The sequence below is a fragment of the Vigna radiata genome, chromosome 7, assembly GCF_000741045.1.
Source record: "Vigna radiata var. radiata cultivar VC1973A chromosome 7, Vradiata_ver6, whole genome shotgun sequence".
NCBI classification, from domain to species: Eukaryota; Viridiplantae; Streptophyta; class Magnoliopsida; order Fabales; family Fabaceae; genus Vigna; species Vigna radiata.
Window position 1 is genome coordinate 37,064,356 of NC_028357.1, and position 14,750 is coordinate 37,079,105.

The 14,750-nt window shown below is 31.0% G+C and overlaps 1 protein-coding gene across 1 annotated transcript; it reads right to left on the reverse strand.

Moving 5' to 3' along the window:
- Window positions 1–2,197, reverse strand: LOC106767005 (dof zinc finger protein DOF3.4-like). Its single transcript, XM_014651813.2, has 2 exons — window positions 330–2,197; window positions 1–246 (listed from the first exon to the last, which is right to left on the reverse strand). Exon 1 carries the CDS (start codon window positions 1,325–1,327, stop codon window positions 359–361), a length of 969 nt encoding a protein of 322 aa, XP_014507299.1. The 5' UTR covers window positions 1,328–2,197; the 3' UTR covers window positions 1–246; window positions 330–358.
- Window positions 2,198–14,750: the final 12,553 nt, after the last annotated feature.

The following is a 14,750-nucleotide window of genomic DNA, read 5'->3' on the forward strand; positions in this document are numbered from 1 at the left end:
TAGAGATAAAAATCCTGTATTGATAAATGATGCTAGGCTACTTGCATACATTAATACATCACTTTATTAGAGATTAGAGGAAATGATAGAGAGATGAACAAAGAGGCAAACAGAGTGGGTTACAACTAATCAGGAATTTTGAACCCTTTGCTTGAAGCTGAAGCTGAAACTAAAACATGACAGCTCCAAATACTTCTGTTTGAAAGAATTACAGGTGCAGAAAGACCAGCACAGAATATGCCTCATCTGAAAAAAACAAGACCACTTACTAACCTGTATGAAACAAAAAACACCCCAATTTAATTAAATAACTAATCTATGGACACTACCAGAACCATGTGTTGCTTATTGTTTGGTCTCAGGGTTTGATGTCAGAATCATCCCAGGGATCTTTTAGATCAGTTGAGACCAATGAATCAAAGTCCTCCCAATTCCAAAAGTTTGAAGTTCCCAAGCCAACACCACTTGTTGCTGCTATCTCCCATGGCTGTGTGTTAGTGCCACCTGTGCTAGGCGCTATAGCAGTACTGTTGATGGTTGGTTCTTCCGCTGCTTTGAACTCCTCCCCATAGTTATAAACATTGGATGATCTCAGAGAGTTTGACACCGAACATGGGTTGGTGTCAAAAGAGCTGCTTGAGGTTGAGAAAGGGAAGAGTAGGCTTTGGCTTTGATGAGGAAGAGGCAAAGTTGAACTCGGGAAGATACCATTATTACCAATACCAATACCAATACCGATACCAAAATCTTTGCCGTCTAAGTCTCTCGCGTTCATCAGATTCTGTTGTAGCAGCAAAGGTGGTGGACGAATTAGAGCTTGGTAGAGAGAGGAAGCCATGTGTTTCTGATCATCTGCAAGAGGAGTTTGAATTGTCATGTGGCTACTACCCAGCAAAGCATCCATGTTGCCAATTGAGGTTGTGACGGTGGCAGTGCAAGTAGAAGGGCTGGCTGTTGTCGGGGTGGTAGTGGCAGTGGTGGAAGATGGTGTTGGAGTGTTTGGTTTTTTGACCCTCTTGTTCTTCCTTCCACCACCCACCGGAACATTTCGTAGAGTTCCACCTTTAGTCCAGTGCCTCTTGCAAGCCCTGCAGAAATGGCGAGGCTGAGACTTATTGTAATTGTTGTAGTAACAAAACTTGGTGTTGGTAGAGTCACATCTCGGGCACTTCAAAGACTCTGAAGGCTGAGTTTGAGTTTGCTGCTGGTGATGCTGCTGTTGTTTCCTCATCAGATTAGGCTTTGGGAGTTCCAAGTCCTGAGCCTCCAATAAGGTTTGTTTCCAATCAAGTCCACTGCTAGAAACCTGCTTAGAACTCAAACCCATGGCTTAAAGTAAGCAGTAATTAAGATCTATGGAAGCGTGAAAGAAGAATTAATCCAAGCCCTTTGATCGAGAAGGGAGGAGAAGAAGATGAGATGGGTGGTTGGAGGAAAAAGGGTGTGGTGGAGGTATAAGGAAGTTGTTGTGTTTACTGGAATGAAGAAAGGCCTATGAAGGTGATAAGAAGAAGTGAGCATGTCTTTTATGAGATGTCTATATCTAATGGGTATTTATGATGTTATTAAAAAAATTACTTGAAGGTTGTGTGTGGTGAAGGGTTTGATTAATACTGTTTGTGGGGGTAGTTGTAGACGAGGCAATCCTATAAAATTGAATGCAGTCTTTGGTAATAACCTACGAGCTGAGTTTTCTTTGTTCGGAGTTGCTACTATTATAGAATGGGAAAGAGAGACAAGTGCTTAAGGGTTAAGTTGAAGGTGGGTGGTTGACACGTGGAGAGTTATAGGCCGTTGGTTGTGTTGTGAAACGAACGTAGATGTGCATGATGATGGTATAATAATAATAATAATTTAATTTAGAAATACAAAGTTGGCAAAGAAAAAAGATGACAAGTACACTACGGTCCATGGGCTAAATTTGTTTTTGTAATGGATTCTGATTAGGGGGAAAGGGGGTGGCGCTGAGCGTGGGGCCAATGGGGCCAAAGATTCTTTCTAAGGTTAACAACAGTTGTCAAACACTATCAAACACTTACATCATTTACTCTTGTAATCTCATATTTGTTAAGGATCTTCTTCACTTCAATCTAAGATCTCATCACGCTAGCTCTTCAACATGCACCAGTGGAAGTTGGGTTGTATGAGTTGCATGCACGTGCTCAGTTTCATTTCATGTCTATGGAACCCATAATATGTTGGCTTCAGAGCAAAAATATGAAAAGGCTTGTGGTCCTCACACACAAACACATTGGAGTTGTTTCCATTGGATGTTATAGTGATAGGATAATTCATCTTCAAACAATTATTTAAATCAAACAACCACAACAGAGAACACCGTTTTATGGTCAGAGAAATCACAACATTCACAACCACTCAGTCAAATAATTCCAACTCTTCAAAAGGACCATTCTTCAACCATCATCACCCTACTTATATTATTATTATTATCACTGTTATCCCATTCTTTTATTCTCACTTACATATATTATATGTTGTTCAGATAAAACTGTACTCTATAATTAAAATTATAACTGATATCACCGCACAGACTGTTGGTATAAAGTTCTCATTTTATTTAAATACAGTAGCAGAAGTGTGGAATAATATTATATACTATTACTGTCATTAGTTTCTGGTTTGTAACAGACACATGTGCCTAAATATATGGTGTAAAATGTTGTGGAATATGAAGTTTTTGAATAGGTAGGTGTTGTCAATTTTGAATGTTTGAACACAAATTCAGGTGCAATGGATCAATATTCAATACTAGTCGGCAGTTTAATTTAGTCAAAGAATCGGCAAGTGTTACAGAGACGAATTTGATTTTCACAGCATGACAGGAACTTTAAGAAATGTGAGTTTCAAGTTACCGTGAGACTAAACATTAATAATAAAACAATACATTCAATAAATACTAAATATTAATAAAATAGACTCTAATATAATTAAAGATAACGTTTCATCGTGTAATTAGTGATGTTGTCGGAAATATATGTATGTTATTGACTTTCTTTATCATATATAATGATATATAATCTATATTACTATTTTATAAAATAATATGTAATTAAATATTTTATATTTTTCAAAAGCTGGATATCTAATAAATATAAAATTTTGATTTTAAATTCCTCAAGAAATATTTATTCATATTTTAATCAACCTTTGACTGTTTTTTGAATAAGTTTTAGATTTCTTGTTTAATTGGCTAGCCTTTTCTATCATAATAATTCCATATAGTATAATAATGTATCTCCAACAACACAAGATACTTTTTATATATAAATATATAATTATACAACGTTCTACCTAACCAACACACAAGCAATCTAGTATTAAATATTTGATGTAAGAAAATTTTCAGATACTCCAGTATATTTTCATTAATAGCTTTAGTACAGGCCGACTTATCTGAATTAGAAATGGATGTATGTAACGTAAGCACACTTTCTTATTTGTCAATTTGATCATTTTCATAATTTTGCATTATCTTTTGCTTTTCTAAGCTCATGAATATGATGAAATCACTCACAAATGGTAAGAATAGATGAAAGAAAAAAATAGGAAAGAGAAACTAAAGAGAAAAAATAGATAACGATAAAAATAATATAGTTAGTGAGAATTATAAAAATATTATTTAATACTTTATCAAGAGTAATACAAATTGCTATCTTTTTTATAAATTTAAATTATTAACGAGTGGTTATACTTAATAGCATTGCTAATAACAGAGATATATTTTTCCCCATTGAATATGAATACATTCAATTTTATGAAAATATGTAAGCTCCTAAAATAAAGTTTATAAATAAAGATTTGATATTAAAAATTTTAGTTTATAAATATCTTTTATATTTGCGTTCTCATCAATACCGGCAAAGTTTTAATTACAGTTGTTTAAATGAGTCACAACCTGTAAGTCAATCCGGTCCTCCACGAGTTCGGACTGGGTTGGATTTGAATTTTTTTTTTATACGGATCAGATTTCAATCTGGCTCATGCGGGTTGAACCCGTGGTGGGCCGAGTTGGCCCACCAACCTACCTACCTAATTTTATTTTATTAAAATATAATTTTAATTTTATAAAAAATTATTTATTATTATTTTTTGCTTGAAAAAATCATTTAGTTCTTTGTTTTCAAAATTAATTAAACACCTATGTTGGGAGTGAAATTTGGGAATAAAATTTGTTTAGATTTTAATTATACAAAATTTGTAATTTTTTTTCCATTTAAAAAAAATTGTAATTAAGTGAGTCAGTAGTGAACCAACCCGTTTACCCACCAACGTGTGGTGGGTCGGGCCGAGTCGACCGGATGGCCCGTTTTGACAGTTCTAGTTTTAATTATCAATACTAAATTATGTCTAGTGAAGGTTAAGGTGTTAAGATTATATTGGATTGATCAAAATTCATTTTTGTCCTATATAGGTTTTAATCATTTTCTTATTGTTTTCTTGAAATATATTAAGAAAAGAAGCACTATATATGATTGAACTTTTAGAGGTTTACTTAGGTTGGTTGGGTTGATTATGGAAGAGTTTTTTTTTTTCTTTTATAAAAGTACATTTCAATCCAGACAAAGGAGAACTAATAATCCTTGTAATGTGATATTGATTGGAAATGATGAATTGCATGATAGGAATATTATGTGAAATGTATGATGAATTGATAATACTTGAAAGTTAAATTTGTGAATGATGTGTCTTAAGTATGAGATTTATTGAAGTGGTAATGATATATAGTTCTTGGTTTTGAACTTATTTTAAATATTGAATTTAGAGAGTATAAATTGTTATTGGTACTAGAATGCAACGCAACATCCACATTTGAATGAAACAAGGCATTAAAAACGACGATTCCACAATTTTTACGATTTTACTCTACCGTAGTCTTGCATGAACTCAAAACTCAAAATTACACATGTTGTAAAATCGTATAATTCTATATAATCTTTCATGTGATTTTGACTACACATTAATCATAACAATAACAAGTGTAAAATGATGTACATTCTAAATCTATTTTAATTATAAATAATATAAATGTGATGTAATTTATTTTATTATTTTATAAATTGATGTAGAATGTGTTATAAATTCCAAATTACTACATCCATATTAGTCATGAAGAAAAAATATGTATCTATGAATATATGCAAATAAAATCTATAATTAATAAGTAAATATTTAGTTAAACATGGATATTTAATTACTCACTTGTTAATAGGATGAGCACATGATACTTAACTTGTAGTCCATTAAGTACTTGTTAATAGTTAATAATTATTAGTAAATTTTATTTAAATATTTTTTAAAAAATCAAGAGATCGCATTGAACTTATTAGAGAAAAAATACTAATAATAAAATTTGACTTCATATTTTTTTATTTAAACCTATTAAATTGAAGTTGTTTAAAAAAATACTTTTTTTTTAAATTTATATCTTATTGCAAACTCATTTAAATTAGTTTTAAGAAAAAAAAACTTAAATTTATTTACATTAATATTTGTAACATCTCAAAATATAGTCATAAACCATATAATAGTAGTCACAAAATAATAAGATAGAACAGTTATAGACTAGTAGATAAAGTATTAACTTTACTGTCATCCAAAATAACCATAAAATTTAAAACTTTATATAAAATAGAGTATTCCAAAACTATACACCAAAATAAACATTATAACTAAACTAAGAGGTTGCATCCTCGCCTTCCAAAGCCTGCTTTAGAGGTACCTCATCTCCCTCCGCTCATATCCACCAGATGATCATTACAAAAGAGAAACACCACACATACAGAACACAATCACAAACAAAAAGGGCAAGCTTGATATAAAGAATTCATACAATTAAATATCATATAACATACAACTGATTAATCAAGCAAGATAAATTAGTTCAAACATCCTAGCATGTTATAAGCAAGACTTGACTGTCCGGACTTAGAAGGGTTGTCGAACTATGGCGGGTTGTGCACTTGTGGTAGCCTCTACTACTTTGTAAAGTCATCGTCAACGGGTTTCACCCTACTACACTCACAAGGTTAGTTTGTACCACGCCTTGGAGCATATTGGAAACCTCCAAGACTAAGACCTCATACTACTCCTCACAACATGGATCGATCTTCTCTGTGTGAGAACGAAAGACCATTGGACTTTCAAGATAACCCACTGAGCTCCTGCATTCATGCTAAACAAACTTGAATCTCACCAAGAAATTCTACATTGAAACTTACATTCACACTTTTGAATCCACATACTTTTACTTGGAAACTTAACTCCTATGGCTACTAGATTTTCTAGATATCTAATTTTTCTAGGTCTCACAAAGAATAAGATATCTTAATAGTGATCACATTTTGTAAAAATGTCCAAGAGTATGTCTATTCAAAAAGAGTCTTAGGTTTGGTTCTAAGGAGTTGAGATCAAATCCACGTATTTGAGTTTATGTTTGGAAAGTCACTATTTAATACATTACAGGATGAAAGGCAGAGACCATGGTGGATCTAAGAAAGTTTTATCAAGTAGATGAATATTTGGATAATTCATAATAGTGTCCTGGACTACAATATTCATAGGCTAAACTTGAGACTATCTAATACCTACTCAACATCACCAAGGTTAAGTAATGAGTATATATCTCTTTTGCGAGCCGATAAATGGCTCATAATCTCGAGAAAGAAATTATTATGATTGTACTATCATAATCATTTCTCAAAGTAACTTTTGATGTTTATAGTAGATCATCAAAAGTGAAATGTGGATCCATATGTCTAATAAAATAAGATTGATTTTTGTGGTAGTAAGTCTAATTTTGGGCCTTCGGTGCCTGTATTGTTGGTTGAGTTTATTAAAATTTATATTTAAGGCTTATAAAACCTTACTCCTTTCATATTTTTCTATCATATATACCTATTGTACGAGTAAAAGGACAACCTACTCAATAAGAGTTATTTGAGAAATTATTGAGAAATCTTCTAAAGATTGACTCGTGAATAATTTACATCAATACCTTTTGGAGATATTAAATATATAGATAATCTTATATTTTGGTGTAGAATTCTTAATATTGGAAAAAATATATGTTATATAATATTCTATGAACAATTACAAAGATGTAAAATATTGACATATATATGGATATAACATTATGTTCCTCCAGGAATTAATTCCATTTTTTTTATCAAATAATAATTATTTATATAATAGTTGGGGCGTTAGAGCAAACACTTCTTCCAACTAATGGAATGATTCGTTCACATTTTTACTCCCAAACTAAAGCTAAGGTGAGGTAGTTGTGCACCAAACCACACAATATGAAGAAAGGAGATTGTTTAATCACTAAGTTCTTACTTTGTCTCAAAACAATTGTTTATTCTCTTAACTCCATTTATGACCTTGTCTCCGAAAATGAGCAGCTCAACATTCTGATTGAAGGACTTCCAATTGAATATGAATCGTTCATTGCGTTGATCAATAGCAAACATGATTTGTTATCTTATGATAAAATTGAATCACTACTTGTTTTGTTGCCCAAGAATCCAGAACTTAGAAGTTTAAACAATCTAGTGACAATTTCGCTCTCAATTTAACTTAGACAAATTCACAAACAACTTTTGCTCCTCCTGTTCAGTTAACTCAAATATCATTTGCTTAATCTCAGACTTATTCTACTCATCCTTTTTTATCGTGGTGGTTATGTTCATCATGGTAGAGACAATTGAGGTCATCGCGATGGACACAATTCTACTTAATGTCAAGTTTGCCTTGCAACAAGTATGGTCATATTACATCATATTGTTATCACTGCTTTAATCCAAATTATACTAGTCAACTTTATGGCACTCACCTATGACCTCCCTTTACACCATATTACAATCCAAATGTGATCTATCAATCAATGTTCTAGTCGCAACCTTCACATCCTCATGGTCAACCACAATTTTATATGGCAATAATTCTTCACCTTCCATTCTTGCTAATTTATCTCCTCCTTCCTAACAATCTCCAAATTGGTTCAATGATTCAAGACCTTCGCATCATATTACTTCTGATCTTAGCAATCTCATGGAAGTCGTCCCTACTCCAGTAGGTGCCACTATTTTTAGAGGGAATGGACAAGGTTTGCTCGTACACGTTTTTGGTTTTGTCACTTTTTCCTCACACATTAAACCTCATGTCACCCTTTATCTGAAAAATCTTTTACACATTTCATAAATAAAAATCGTGTTAGTGTTAATAAATTTACACAAGATAAGCATGCTTATTTTGAATTCCACTCTTTTATTTGTTTTGTCAAGTCATAGGTTGATGACTCAGTTCTTCTTACATGATATCTTGGTCCATATGGGTTATACTAGTTTCCTTCTATTTTTTTGTATCCTTCACTCAGATCCTCTCATTTTCATCTATCCCAATACTCATCAATCATCATCATCATCCACTCTCACATAATAATCTCAAACTCTTACTTTATATTCTTTGTGGCACCATAGACTAGGTCATCCTTTCCTCTATTATTTTACAAAATGTTTTGAGATGTTGTAATATCTCTTCAATAAACAAAACATCAATTGACTTTTGTGTTGTATGTTGTATGGGGATATCACATTAAATTAACTCTCAACCCTCTTTAACTATGTGTAATCATCCCCTTCAACTTATATTTTGTGATCTTTGGGGACCATCCCACATTCCATCATCTCTAGGATACAATTATTACATTTCTTTTGTTGATGCTTATAGTATATACCTAAATTTATTTTCTTACACTAGTGCAAAAACAGCGTATAACGTCACATATTCAACGTCCAACCATTGAATAGCCAACGTTAAAAATGACCGGTGGCATTTTTGTAAATAAATGCAATGTAGAACGTTGAAGCCCCATACAATTCGACGTTCTATTATGGTAATTATTTAAAGCAGCGCATAATTCTCTTTCTTCTTTCTTTTAAACCACCAATAGTACGTCGAATTCTGTAAAGGCTTTGACGTATTATTTGTTAGCCATAAACCAAAATGTAACCCCTTTTTAATTCTTTTTTTCTTTTTTCTTTTAAACCACATATAAGACGTCGAATTCTGTAGGGGCTTCGACGTATTATTTTTTAGCTAGAAGCCAAAGAATTACCCATTTTTAATTCTTTTTTCTTTTAAACCATCAATAATACCTCGAACTCTATAGGGCTTCAACGTATTATTTGTCAACCAAAAGTTTCCCCTTTTTAATTTGAGCGGGAGATTGAAAATTCATTCACTTTATCTTAGCGTGCAAGACCTTCTTCTCTTCTCAAACTTTTCTCGAACGAAGTTTGACAACCATCACATGTAATCTTTCTTTCATTTGATACAAATGCACTACTTTATGTATGATTTTCATTTATTTTGACCGATTATTTTTGTGTGGAAACACTTTATTCCGACGAATCCACCTTTTGAAGGTTAGTTTTCTTTTTCGTTTTCGTTTTGAACAACTTGTTTGTTATTTTTTTTGTTGAACTTGTTTGTTGTTATTATTTGGTTGAACTTGTTTGTTGTTGTTATTTGATTGAACTTGTTTATTCTTTTTTATTGTTGTTTGTTGTTGATGTTATACTACATGTTCATAGTTCATGCTTTATAAAATACCAAAAACTGAAATTTGTTATTTTTCTGCTTTTCAGGTTTCGTAGAGTTGTAAAAAAGATCACAATTAATTAAAAAAAAACAAAAAATTGCTTAGTGTCGAATATTGACAAAATTCAACGTTAATTTAATTAACGTCGAATTTAAAACATTCAACGTCAATTTAACATCACCCGATATGACGTTAATCTCGAATACGACGTGAAAGGTCAAAAAACAATGACGTTATACGGTATTTTTTTACTAGTATTAAGGACAAATATGATGCATTACAAGTGTTTAAAATTTAGAACCCATGTTGAATTATAACTAAAGCAAAAAAATAAAAATGTCTAGATAGATTAGGGAGGTGAGTTTAGGCCTTTAACTTAGTTTCTCTAATCTGCTGGGATTCACCATAGATTAATTTTTCCACACTCTTATAATCAGATTGGTGCTGTCGAATGTAAGCATTGTTATATTGTTAAAATGGGTCTTTCTTCTTTCTCAAGCCTCTCTTCTAAAATTTTGAGACCATGCTTTTTACACTGATGTTTATCTCATTAATCGATTTCTCATTATTGCATCTATATTCTTATTTATGCGGATGATATCATCTTTCACTACAAAAAAAAAAAAAGAAAATTATCAACGCTCAAAATCTGTCAGAAATGTCAATAATCTATCGGTAATAACTTTTATTGACAGATTTCTAACGAATCGAAATTCGTCGGTAAAAATGCAATCGAAGAGGATTTCTTCATCAAAAACAATATTGCTCATTGGGTTAATGCTCACCTCCTTAGTTTCTTTCTTCGTCGGTGGTGTTATGCTTTTGGCGTAAAGAGGAGATGAAGATGAAGAGGCTTAGCCTCTCATGTATCTAGAAAGAGATTTAGGAAGGAAATTTGTTATTCTTTTTATCGATGGACAAATCCATCATCAATAAACATTTTAAATTATCGACAAATTTTATCAACAAATTTTAAAATTTGTAAGTATCAATAGACAAATCCATAGATAAATGAAATATGTATTATCAATAGATTTTACTGATAGAATAAATTTGTCAATAATTCAAATTTATTGATATAGTAATATCTATTGATAAAATTCCATCAATAATTCTAAATCTTTTTTGTAGTATTGACAAATCTCCTTGGTGTTAGTTCAATCAATTATCTCTAAATTAAACTTTGTTTATGCTCTCAAAGAGTTTGGTGATCTTGTGTTTTTCCTTGAACATTGAGGTTAAATACTATCATATGTATCTCTTCTTCTTAATCATTCTTGATTATGATTATATGTCCAATATTATAAAATATTCTACAAAGTATTAAACGAAGATCAAAGTTGTTAAAAATATAGAGTGACAAGAATTTTCCTTTTAAATTAAAGAAAAAGAAAGAGTTTGATAAACCCAGTCTTAGCTAGTTTGCATCTTATTTTTCTATTTCTCTTATCTATTGGGATTCCAATAAAATCTCACAGTAGTTGAGCTTTCTTTTAGCGAATTTCCTATTTATTGCTGGCCTACAAACAGGTATTCTTACTTACAAATTATTGAAATTCTCCACTGTATCTCCCAAATCAGGTTTCTACAAGTTTGACTAGCTTTTCCCATTTCAAACCAAATAAATTTAACGAAAAAAAAAAGGTTGATTAAAGAAACAAGATCATAATCCGAAATAGGTGACAGGATGAGAGAAATGAGGAGAAATAGCAGAACATGAAGAAGGATTATGATTTGAATAGCAGAAAAGTCACCACATGCAGACATATAATTAAGGCACGATTAGGGTGTGAAAGGAGGAATGTGCATGGAAATAGATGAATTGCATCCATCAGATTGAAGATGGAAGATCAAAGGTTGAAGAAGACAAAAGAAAGAATGTTTGAAAAGGACAGAATACATTAATTTAATAGAAAATGAAGGAAGAAGAGTGTATTATGTCCAACTAAGAATCCACTTATGTCCATCAAACTACTTTACATAAATAACTCATTACCCTCTTAAACAATTCAACTATGCTGACTCTTGCTGTTGCTGCTGGACCCAACCCACCACATGCTTCTTCTACTTTCATCATTAAAATAACTCAAATCACTCATTTGGCATTGCTTAGGTTAATCCAAGGAATAATCAGTGGGAGAAACTGGGCCACCATGCTTAATCCAGGTTGGAACAAAGATTGTCATCTTTCTTTATCCCTTCTGCTATGACCCACACCACCAAGTTTTTCACATTCTCTTTTACTTTTTCTTTCTCAGCTGCACCCATTGTTTATTGTTCAGCAGACTTTGGTGTCATCAACTGTTTCTTTTTAAAACAATTCTTCACCAATTCCTAGGTTTCCAACCATGTGGAAATGATGTTATTCTCCGTGTTTTTTTTTTTAAGGTAGAACATCGTATGTGTTCTTAGAACAGGTTTTTCGTGCAAAAAGTGGAATAAGGAAACAAGAACAACCCATCTATCCCACTTCAAAAGCATATGTGATTTTCATATATAACGTGTGCTTCTTTCTTTGACATTTTTCTGATAGCAAACTGAAAGTGAAAACAATAGTTAAAAAGTACATAAATTAAAATGAATAATTCTTTTAAATCAAAACTCCCAGAGAAGATTTTATGAAGTTAAGATCGAAATATCCTTTAATATAAATAAATTTAACTCAAATCTTATTATATAAATCTTTTTAAACTAATTTATTTTATTTAATAAAGTTATCTTAAAAAAGTGCACTTTACTGAGTTCAAACGTTATTTCTAAATCACTCATGATATCAACCACAACTTTAAAATTTAAGATTCATTTTACTATTTGAAACAAGTATCGATATAGATATTTTGAAAAATAAGCTTCACTCACAAAAATTAAATAACGTTAGGTTGAATTCGATGCATGAGTTATTACAAATCTTTTTATATGTGTTCATTGTAAAACGGATAAAAAATTGTTAAATGATATATATTCTTAAATTTAATTCTGTAATTAATTATTAATTTGACCGAACCCAAACAAATATAAGTAAATTGGTCAGGCAGGTTGTATTGGATAAACAAAAAATTTGAATAAATAAAATTGAGTAGCTTTGAATAACGAATTAAAACTTTATGGATACTAGACTCAATCAGAATTTATATTTTAATATTTATAAATTTATAAATATATTTTAAATTTTATATTTAGTATTTTGTTAAAATTTTGTAGAAAATTATGTAAAATTATAATCCATTATAATAATTATTATTGAAATTATACATTTTTTTTAAGTTAAAGATTGATTTTTTTAGTTTAAATACGTTTTTTATCTCTCTGTGAGAGATCTCAAATTTGTCTCTTAATTTTTTTTCTCTATTAGATACTAATTTTTTTAAAATTGTGGTAGTTTGATATTTTCATTAGAATGTACGAAAAACGTTAAAGATATCACGTGTCAGTTTATTATTATTATTATTATTTTATATATGTTTTTAATAACAAACGGCGTATTAAGTTAGTCTTGTATCACGGGATAATAGTGATAATAGACACGTGATAATAGTGATAATAGAATTACCACATGAGAGTAAAACTACTACTATCATATGTTATTAGCTTATAGTTAATTATTTATTATTTTGATTCAATTCAATCTTATTTTTTTCAAATATAATAATTTTATTATAAGACCAAATTTAATTTTTATATAAATTTTATAATGATAATTTTATTAAATATTTCTAAAATAATTTTTATACTAACTCTAACTATATTATTAAATTTATGTTTGATTTTTACGTGATTTCTCATTATGGTTTCATTTTGTTGCACTACTTATCATTAACGAATATATATAATTATAAAGAAGGAGTTAATAAAAGTAGTTTTAACAATATTAAGTTTATTTAAATTTATAGTTTGTATATTGAATTTTATTTAAATTTTGTTTTAAAATTTTAAATTTATTTATATTAATATTTTATTATGTCATAATTTTAATACTGTTTTTTATTTTAATTTATATTTCAAATAATTGTATATAAATTTATAAAAGAAAATTATCCGTATAACATTTAATAATTTCTATACAAATGTTAGATTTGATTTAAAAATAATTTTAGAAATATTTAATAAATATGTAAATTTTAGTAAAAATAGTAAGTTTAAACATTCATTTGGTCATCATATTTGTTGGTCAACTTCAAGTGGACCCTCGTTCGTTTTTCGGTTTCAATTAGATCCATATACTTGTAAAATTGAGTAATTAAGCTCTTGTCGTTAAGTTTTCACTGACGTCGTCTAACTGTGATAACGTGATGCACACTGATGTAAAAGTGTTTTATTATGTGGATTTTTATTTTTAAATTAAGCGCTTTTGATGTGGCAAAATTTATTCCTCCAACCAATCATCATTGCGACGACAATATCAGCTTGAACCCGGTCTGCACACTTTTCATCCAGGAGAACTGTTTCCAACGAGGAGAATAGCTTGAGTTTAAGAACCAAGTCATACAACTCACAGTTAAATCCTTGGGAGATTTGGTTCCGGGTTGCCAACGCCAGCCAACGTCGTCCACCACAACCCCATGGTTGCTCCTCTTGTGTAACCACCAACAATCACCAAGAACCAGAATGGTAAGAATTAGAAAATCCTAATAGAAGATTTCTAAAGTAGAAATCTCAAAACGCTGCAATCGCGAAAATAACAAATCCAAAACTCAACTTTGAATCCATAAACCCCAGTTGCAAGATCAAAATTAAGCACAGAAATAAACCCCAAATTTTCAAATTTCAGAACCCTAAGATGCCAAAACGGAATATTCACTCTGTTGTCGCATCGGTCTCCCTTACAACGCTTCACCACCACCTTCATCAGTCATCACTATTCGCACCCAACCTGCGTCCACCTTCGCGGTTACTTCGAGGGCCATCACGAGAGCCTCCACGAGATCGCCAAAAGCCACCATCGTAGCACACACCGCCATGAAGAGAACGACCTGGTACTTTGGAGTAATTGTTTTCTCCATCCCAAGATGTTTTTTAGAATGTCCATGAAGTGATCCCACGTTGAATGCTTGATTGTACAACAGATAAGTCATTCAATTTAATACACAATGTCACGTCAACTAAAAAAAAATTATATCTCAGCATCCGT